Source organism: Benincasa hispida, chromosome 5 (genome assembly GCF_027475165.1).
Source record: "Benincasa hispida cultivar pf3 chromosome 5, pf3_genome.v1.1, whole genome shotgun sequence".
NCBI lineage: Eukaryota > Viridiplantae > Streptophyta > Magnoliopsida > Cucurbitales > Cucurbitaceae > Benincasa > Benincasa hispida.
Genome location: NC_143482.1, coordinates 19,850,459 through 19,860,699, shown reverse-complemented (window position 1 = coordinate 19,860,699; position 10,241 = coordinate 19,850,459). Strand labels below are relative to the sequence as shown.

The following is a 10,241-nucleotide window of genomic DNA, read 5'->3' as shown; positions in this document are numbered from 1 at the left end:
TTTAGTTTTGCCCAAGTGGTGTTTCACTTTCTTACACATAGACATTAAAAAAAACAATGGCAAAACTTCAGGTCTCCTTAAAATGGGATTGAATAGCTTCGTAGTGATGTTTATTAATTCTTACATAGAAGAAGAATAACAATAAGAATATACCATTTTGGAACGAAAAAGAAAAACAAAAGATATTGTAAACATCATCCCCCAAAACTTTTGGAAAGAAAAACGGCATGAATTTTGACCAGCCCCAACCAAACTAACAACAACATCCCATTTGGCTTGTCATCAATCTCGGAATAAAAGAGAAAACGAGTGGAAGAAGACACTAGAAAGATTAAAAAAAATTTGGTTTCATGTCATTCATTGCAAGAAAACCATTTCCATGCCACTAAAAATATAAGATTTGGTTGGGTAATTATTGAATTTTAGGACTTATTTGGTAATCAGTTAATTTTTTTTTTTTTTTAAATTAAGTCCATTTTATTCATATTTTTTACAATAATTTACATCTTTTTTTAGAAAATGGTTGAATTTTTAGCCAAATTTCAAAAACAGAAACAAATTTTTGAAAACTAGTTCTCAAAGTTTGGTTTAGCTTTTTAAATTACTGGTGAAAAGTAGATAATAAAGGAAGCAATTTGGAGGTGTGAATAGTGTTCATAGGCTTGATTAAAACAAAAATAAAAAACAAAATGGTTACTAAAGAGACCTTAGTTCTTTGTTTTTGAAAATTAAGCTTATTTTTCTTTAATGGTTTGTGTATTTCTTAAGTAAAAGAGTTGAATTCATCTTTAACTAAATTAATTTTTTTTAAAGAAAAAACCATTTTCTTTAGTTTTCGAAACTTATTTGATTTTTTTTTAAAAGAATATCAATAAAAAGTAGATAATTAAATAATAAAACAGGTAAAAAAGAAGATGTTATAGACTTAATTTTCAAAAACTAAGAATAAAAAACCAAGACACTGGTTGGTAACTATTTTGTCTTTAGTTTTTCATTTTCTTAATAATAAGCATATTTCCTCTCAATTTCTCACGTCGATTCTTATCTTTCTTGAGTAAAATAATTGAATTGTTAACCACATTTTAGAAAGAAAAAAAAAACTACTTTTTAAAAAAGTTTTTAATCATACATTGAAAAATATCGGTAAAAAATAGATAACAAAACAAAAAAATTAGAAGTGAAAGAGATATCTATATACGAGAAAATTTCTAGTACTATATAAGTGTGAAAAAAATTTCATACTATTTCAATTCATTATTTGTCACATAGTAGAATTTAAAAATTATGTGAGGTCCACAAAATAAATGAACAAATTATTTAATAACATGTCTAATAATGAATGAGTTTTAAATTTTGGGACATTTATTTTAAATAGTAAAACTACTGATAGACCGTAATATGTATAAACAAGTGGATTCATTTAATTCTTTCTTCTAAACTTTATTTTCGAAAACAAAAATTGAAAAGGGGTTTATAAAAGAAAATAAAAATTCCCATCGAACGGTCATGGAAAGTCAATAGAATAAAATAAATCCCGGAAGCGATGTTAAGAATCCCGCAAGGTCCACGTTGTGTTGGATAACGAGGGACGCACAGTCAAAGAAGAGGATTTGAGAAGGATTGTGAGAGATTGTTATTTGGAGAGAAGAAGAGAAACCCATTTGAGAACAGCTTCTTCATCGATCGCTTCTTATAAATAAAACTACCCAAAATGGGGAATTGGGTATGGTGGGGCGGTGGGTGGCTACGCTGAATTCTGCTCCCATTTTTGCCTTTCCCCATTTCACCACCACCACTCGCTTCAAATCCATTCCCTAACTATGTCTCTCTATTTTCCCATTTCTTCTCTTCCCCAATTTCAGCTTCCCTTTTCTTCTCTGCCTCTCTCTTCCCCTAATTTCACTCCTATTCCTTCACTTCCTTTTCCCTCTTCTTCTTCATATTCCCCTTCTTCTTCTTTCACTTTCATTCACCGATGCAGGTTCTCTTCCATGGCTGGCGGCTTTGATTCTTTCACCCCTTTGTGTTCTTGTCGTGTTTTTAGCAGCTATGGGACAGGGGAGTTTTCTAGTGGGAGTGAGGAAGAAGAGGATGATGATGAAGGGAATGGTTCTGATGAGGAATTTGTGGTTGGGATTGATGATGCTGATGAGATTAATCCCTCTTCTTCTTCTCGTTTGCCTGACCGATGGGATGTCTTGGGGCTTGGTCAAGCTATGGTAATTTCCCCATTTCTTATTCTGTTTCTTGAGCTAATTTCTCTGTCTTACTTTGGTGGTGTTTTATTCTGTTTTTCTTGTGATAACTTCATGATTTAATTAAGGGGAAAGTAGTATTGTATGAGCTGTGGTAGTTGGTTCAAGGATTTGAATTGGAGTAACTTTTATTGTATACATTGTTTATATAGGTGGAAGATTTTTTATTTGAAAGGACTTAAGTTTGTAGAAATAGATTGTCAAATAAATCAATTGTTGTGTCATAGAATGGCCATTGCTTTGAAAGAAAATTCTGGCACTATCTTGGTGCTAAATTGTTTCTTGCTGGTTGCTCTTCAAGGTTAACACAACACCATTCTGAAACGTATATTCGTCGGATAAGGATTAGAATCAAGTGGAAACTTTGCTCAGATTAATTGTAGAATGAAAAAATAGAGAGTTGTCTCTCGACGAACTCTGGACAACCATTTATAAGAACCTAAAAAAAGACATTTTCATATATGAATTAAATTGACTAAAGAACAAACGGTTTTCATACCTAAATTAAATAAAGAAAAATGTTTTCCATACCTAAATTAAATAAAGAAAAACGTTTTCCATACCTAAATTAAATAAATAGTTTTTTTTTTTTTTGTTTAGATCTTTGGGAACTAAACACTTGTAAATCTTTCAATGAGGACAAAATTAAAAAGCTAATTTTATGACAAGTCATTCCTACAATTGACTAAACATTTCCAATAAAGCTCGAGGAAAAAACCCATGTCATATTGTTGTCAATAGAATTTTGTAGATCATAATGTTTATTGGAACAACCGTTTGATATAATGGGCCTGATTCTTGTGTCTTTCATTGATGTGGCAATGTGTTTAGGTAGATTTTTCTGGTATGGTAGATGATGAGTTTCTGAAGAAACTGGGATTAGAGAAGGGTACAAGGAAGGTCGTAAATCATGAGGAAAGAGGTAGAGTATTGAGGGCGATGGACGGTCGTAGCTATAAGGCGGCGGGTGGCGGATCTCTTTCGAACAGCCTGGTGGCCTTGGCAAGGCTGGGTATTAGACCCATGAAAGGACCTACTTTCAATGTAGCTATGACTGGTAGTATAGGGAGTGATCCATTGGGCAGCTTCTACAGGTCAGGCTCTAGTTTAACTTCAATTTACAAGTACTCTCTTTCAGAATAACATGCTATTCTTCAATTTCTCGATATCACTTTTTAGAAATATACATTATTACCCACCCTCATTTCTGAGACTATATGCAATGAGACTTGATTTTCTACATTTATGTTTCAGTTTAAAAACTGATCTAAGATGAAAAAAGAAAAGATGTCTTAAACTCTCAACTTATAGGAGAGTCCTTAGCTAGTAATAGAACAATGGAATTTCTGAGCCAGATCTTTTTGTAGGAAATCATATGTTCAATGCTTCCGCTTTGGCTATTGAAGCAAATACGTGCTACAAGAACTGTTTTCATGCATTAATTTGTTTTGTAGGTCAAAACTAAGACGCGCAAATGTACATTTTCTTTCTCCTCCTGTGAAGGATGGGACAACAGGAACAGTCATTGTTCTTACTACCCCTGATGCTCAGCGAACAATGCTTGCATATCAGGTAAACATTTATTTAAACTTCTCCTCCATAGCCACATGTGAGAAAAACATAACTCTCCAATCTAAAAATTAGATAACCATCTTCTATTCTCAACATGGTTGGAACGGTTATCGAATTCTACTACCTTGTGTTTGATTAAGCATAACTTGCTTTTTCTTCTCTTTGGAGTCTTGTATAGTTGTGAAAACTTTTTAGTGCTTGCATTTTTCCTTTTTTTTTTTTTGTAAATGATACACAAATTAAAAGGAGTTCTTATGGATTTGTTATTCGATATCAGGGTACATCTTCCACTGTGAATTATAGTCCATCATTAGCTAGTGTAATTAGCAAGACAAATGTACTTGTAGTTGAAGGGTATTTATTTGAACTGCCTGATACAATTAAAACGATTCAAAAAGCATGCGAGGAAGCACACCGGAGCGGTGCTCTAGTTGCAGTCACAGCTTCAGATGTCTCCTGCATCGCAAGACATTTCGACGATTTTTGGTAATTTTATCTTTTCAAACCCTCTTTATGCTTTCATGTCATATGCAAGGAGGATTACACAAATAATGTGTTTTACATTTACATATATCAGGGAAATTGTTGGAAACTATGCGGATATTGTTTTTGCAAACCATGAAGAAGCAGCAGCTCTATGTCATTTCGACTCCAAGGAAAGCTCTGTATCAGCTGTAAGGTATCTAAGTCATTTCGTTCCGCTCGTTTCGGTCACGGATGGGCACAGAGGTTCATACATAGGTGTTAAAGGAGAAGCAGTGTATATCCCGCCTTGTCCATGTGTACCTCTTGACACTTGTGGCGCCGGAGATGCGTATGCATCAGGTATTTTGTACGGTATCTTGCAGGGAGTCTCGGATTTGAAAGAAATGGGAACATTTGCAGCGAAAATTGCGGCCAGAGTGGTCGGGCAACAGGGAACTCGTTTAAGGGTTCAAGATGCCATGGAGCTTGCAGATGCATTTTCTAGCTTTCAGTCTGATATTGGCTCATCACATGTGTAGACTGTAGTGTGCAACTTGATCCTCAAGCCATCTTCTTTCTGAATAAAGTTCTCTTCTCACATATATATTATATATATCTAAATAAAAATGGAGATGTGTGGGAGATGTGCTTGTAAGATCCCTTGTTGCTTCACATGTTAATAAATGTTTATATTATTTTTATCTAATCTAGCAAATTTAATAATCAATCTTACTAAGAAAAATTTAAAAAAAAAAAAAAAACCCATCAATCAATCCATAAGGCATCTTAAACTGTAAGCTTTTATTAATGAGCCATTTTCACTTAATTTTATTTAAAATTAATTGAAATCATCTGAATAAAATTATTCTCCTCCGAAAAAGGATTATTACAAAAATCTTCTTAAATAAGATAGATCAGAAGAACATCAATACTATTTATTTGATTTTAACATTCATTTTTCCCCTAGGGAGATGGGTATTGTAAGGACTTGCTCAGGAAGTGGGGATAGAATTCTTCCTTAGCTAAACTAGAATGGGGGATATATTTTCTATTCTTGCTTTGCTTGTCTCCTTATTAATTTATTATTATTCTTGTTATGTTATTATTATAAGGCTAATTGCAATTGGTAGCATTTTTAGGAATAATAATTAAATGTATAACATTATTCAAAAATTTTTGCAAATATAGCCAAGTCTATCAGCGATAGACTTCTATGGCTGATAAACTCTTACCGGTGATATGGTCTATCATTGATAGACTCCTACCAATAATATAGTCTATCACTTATAGACTATTTAAATTTGATTATATTTGTAATTTTTTTTTACATTATATTATATCTGTTAATATTTTAGGTTTAATGTCTATATTTGCAACCGTCCCTTATTATAATTATTGTAAACATACATACACAACTTAAATTTCAAGTTTTATTGTTTAATGATGAAAATAATCGATATGTTTGAACCATTTTCATGAAAATTTAGATGATCATCCCTAAATTCTGCTCCTGTGAACATCTTCAAAGAATTATGCATTAATGATCTTAGATTGATATTTAAATTAAAGGGGTGTTCGGCCCCAACTTCAAGTAGGTGTAATTCACTCTATGTTTGAGGCTCCAATTATAATAGTTAATGTTTCTAACTGTTATAACCTACCATTACTACGATCTTTCAATTTCAAATTCCTCTTTGCTACAATGTTTACTATTTACTATTCATCATCTCTTTATCATCTCTTTTTCTTTTTGTTACCGTATTTACTATTTCCTATTTAGACTAAAGTAGTTTACACTCTAAACATAGATTATTATAACCTAACAAACTATAATAATCACCATCTATATTAACTAACTCAATGCCAAAATTCTTCCTAAGAGTCTAGAGATTTACTTTGCAAAATTTAGAATTAAATTGGTACAATTGTTATTTGAAGTTCTGATTGATATGTTAAGTAGGTTTGAAGGTGAGGGTGATGAAGGCTTTCACATCAACCTTATGGTGAATGTGATGCACATTTACTTGGTGTTGAGGTCAAAATGTTGACTTCTTGAGCTTGGACGAGAAGTTATGCCTTATGCCTTATAGACAGGGTGGATCCAGAGGGAAAAAAACATAAATATTTAATATTTTAAAATACAACTAATAATATTAAAATTATTTATTATTTTCAAAGATGATTAAATAATTACTAAACATTGCAAGGAATTATAACTTTTTTTTTAAGAAATTATAATGTTAAATAGTGAAAATATGATAGGTAGATGTCAATTAACTTATATAAATGAAGGATGTTTTCAAATATTGAAAAATAAACTAAAATATTTATAAATATGGTAAAATATTACTGTATATCTGCAATAGATTGTCATAGACTACTATCTGTATCCATATATGTCATGATAAAGACAGATAGTAATGTATTACAGTATATTACGATTTATCGTAGATAAAATGATATTTTACTATTATTTGTAAATATTTTTAATAGTTTTATTATTTAAATTAAATTCCCTTAAATGATGCTTTTATCCGAAAAAGTAAAATTTGACAATTTGAGCCATACAGTTGTACGAAAGAAAACTAAACTTATGTTTTGGAAAAAGAGGACAAAAAGTGTGTATAATAAAAGGAAAGAGAAAAATAAACATTTACCCAAACTGACTATTAAATTTTCAATTACGTCAAATCAGGTCTAACATTTTGATAGGTGTTCGAATCTTTAAATGAACTAAACTTCAACGACCATTAGTATTCACTAGATATTATAATTAAATTTATCTTCACTCATTTGCTTAAGTTTTTGGATCATTCTATATTCAAACTCTTACAATATTTGTCTCCTCTCCAATTAATATTCATTCATTTTCAATTGTGTGACTCTTCTATGTATTTCAAACCCATAAGTGAAGACCTACAAATAGAATTCAGGGAATATAAAGTTATATTTCATGTTTTCAGGTATTTATTTGGTATCAGATCATTTAAAATGTATTTGATATTAAATCATAAAACTACTTGTAGTTATTCACTAATATTTACTTCTCAATAAACTACTAAAAATATATTTCCGAATATGATTTGTATTCAAAATTTTATATAATTATTATTTTATAGTATCATATAATTTAAAATGCATAACATAATACATATTATATTTTTTAAAAAATGAATTGAGTTTATAACATGACATATTATATTTTTACATGTTTTTATTTTTATTTAATATAATTCTATATTTTTAAATTTAAAATTCAAAATATGAATACAAATGATAACATAAAAATGTTATTTTCAAAATTTGCACAGAATTCAAAAATAATTTTTAAAAAACATAATCTAGATTGTTTGCGAAACACATATTTGTTGAACTAACTGAATTTAAAAACATAAAACAAAATCTGCATTTTCTACCAAACATGCCCAGTTACCTCATGTAGAGCCATAATGGTATATTCATAGGGGATTTGACCTAGAGTTTAACTTAAACCTCTTAACTGGTATTAAGATATCATTTGTTCCTAATCCCAGGCAAACTAGATCAAATTTTATCTTATCTCATTTTATCTTGATTTATCTTATCTTATCTTGATTCTTGACTTTATCATGTCAAGCCAAAATTCATCCCTCAACATTAATCCCTACTCCTAAGTTCTATTTGAGGACCTACTACCTGCTAGTCATTTGCATTGATACAAGCTTAAGAGTATTGCAATAACATTTGTCGCATTTTCAACCGTCCCAACCTTCTCATTATATGGTGTATCAACTTTGTCTCACTAGTAGAACTATATCGAACTTGGCTCCTTCAAAATCATTATTAGATCTTTGGTCATGCCTAAAATATCTATATAAACCCACTTTTTCTTTTTTAAGATTTAGGTAGGTTCTTAACGTGTATCCACCACAATTAAGCAGCGTTGAGCCCAAATATTGGTATTGTATCTGTCCTATCTTGAGGGACATAAATAATCAAGCTTGACTTTTCCGGATAATTTTGAGCAACCTCTATTTGACAAGCATAATCAGGAGTGTTGATTAGATTGTCATTGCATCTCATTAGTTCCCTAGTTTTCATCTTCTTGGTATTTAAGCGAAGTTAACCTGCCTATCTTTTGTAACAGACTTCAACATATGTCTTTAATCCGACTCGAGATTGCCTCCAGATTTTGGACTTTGGACTTGGTTAATCAACTCTAGGGTGACTAGCCCTAGTTTTTTACCAAACACATTTACTTAGAAAATTGTTTGAGTTTAATTGGTTTTCCATAACAATTTTCGTTTTTATATGTAATTAAGTCTCCTTTGGAGGTTATTCAGCTGGTTTTATAAAATCCTACATCCAAATAATTACAAACAATTGCATTACTTCCAAAATTCTTCAAAAACAAACATTCCTTTGTAAATTCTTCACATGCTTTAGTGGATCAATAACTTGAGATACATGCAAAGTAGCATCAATGTAAAACTTATTTTTGTATTTTGTAACTTTTTAGAGATCTACAAACTAGTTAGGCTTCAAAATCTTGTTTCTAATTGTTATTGCTCAATCTCTTGTAGCTTTCTTCACTTATGTTCTTGAAAATCTTTTATTGTCGATAGATAGCATTCTGATTCATTGTCTTGCTAACAAGTGATATTTCCCAATCCAATTGTTCAAATATTTGATTTTTCATACTTTGACATTTGAAAAAGTTTGTGATTCCTTCCAATAACCTTGTTGATCACATTTATTCGAACAATATCCAGTAGTAGACTTATGAGAGTCGATACAAAAACTCCAATCAACATCACTAAAAGCTTTAAGCTGAAAAGAGTTAGATGCTTTCAAAAAAATGTCTTGGACAGGAATACCTTTAAGATATCGAAGCAAGTGATGAACAACATTCAAATGTGAATGTCTTGGAGAAACCACGTATTGGCTAAGTTTGTGAACATCAAACATAATATCAAGACGACTCATTGTCAGATATAATAAATGTTAGTTTCAACAAACATGCACTAGAAGAAAAAAAAATCATTAAGCACTCTAATTCATTAATTTTAGTTTCAAAACCAACATGTTCACAAAATGTAAAGAGGGTTTCATTGAATACCTTTGAAGATTTTCTTCAAACTTCAAATCCAGCTGCAATCTTCTCCTCTACTGGTCGTGAACCACCACTAGAACTTGCCTACTATTCTTTAGGAACCTTAGATTGAGTTGTGGGACTCAAAATCAGCTGGATTTTAGGAAATTTTGAGGAGAAGGTATGGTTTATCACTCAGCTAAAGACCCCTTCTTCAAGCTCCAAATTTAAGCAAAATCACAGGTTTTGCATGCCTCTCTCTCAGCATTTGGAGTTGAGTTTTGTAACTTCATGCAATCAAATTGCACACAAAATCAACACCTCCTACTTAGAAAATTGCATGGATTTTAGAGTAAAAATCTGAATAAGATGTTTAAAGTAAAGTGGGAAAATCCCACTTTTGTGGGTTTTCAAAATTCAAAATTTTCTTTTAATTTTGACAACTATTTTCAAAATCAAAATTCAATTGTCAGTTTTAATTCTTTAATCAAACTAATAAGTATTAATTTTACCAAAAATTAATTCAATTAATTAATTTTTCTAATAACATTAATAATTAATTAAACAATTTAATTAATTATATTAATTTAATATCAAATATTCCTTTAATTTAACACCAATTCCACTACCAGAATTCCTATTCATGAAATTAATATTTAAATCATATTGAGTTATTAATCAATTCTTCAATTTCGTTTAATTCCATAATTAAACATGTAATTATATCAAATATAATTACTAATTCCCTTAATTCAGATTTGAATGTTTCAAATTAACCCATCATGCTATTCTAAAACTTATTTCGTTTGTTAACTAGTAGGGGGACCTAATGAACCTACAGATCATGGGCTCTAATGACCCGAGATTAATTGGTTAAA

The 10,241-nt window shown here is 30.7% G+C and overlaps 1 protein-coding gene across 1 annotated transcript; it reads left to right on the top strand.

Moving 5' to 3' along the window:
• Positions 1-1,506: 1,506 nt before the first annotated feature.
• NARA5 (pfkB-like carbohydrate kinase family protein) lies at positions 1,507-4,894 on the top strand. The gene is made up of 5 exons (XM_039032615.2): positions 1,507-2,219; positions 3,087-3,349; positions 3,710-3,827; positions 4,105-4,313; positions 4,405-4,894. The coding sequence occupies exons 1-5, from the start codon at positions 1,821-1,823 to the stop codon at positions 4,829-4,831; spliced, it is 1,416 nt and encodes a 471-aa protein (XP_038888543.2). The 5' UTR covers positions 1,507-1,820; the 3' UTR covers positions 4,832-4,894.
• Positions 4,895-10,241: the final 5,347 nt, after the last annotated feature.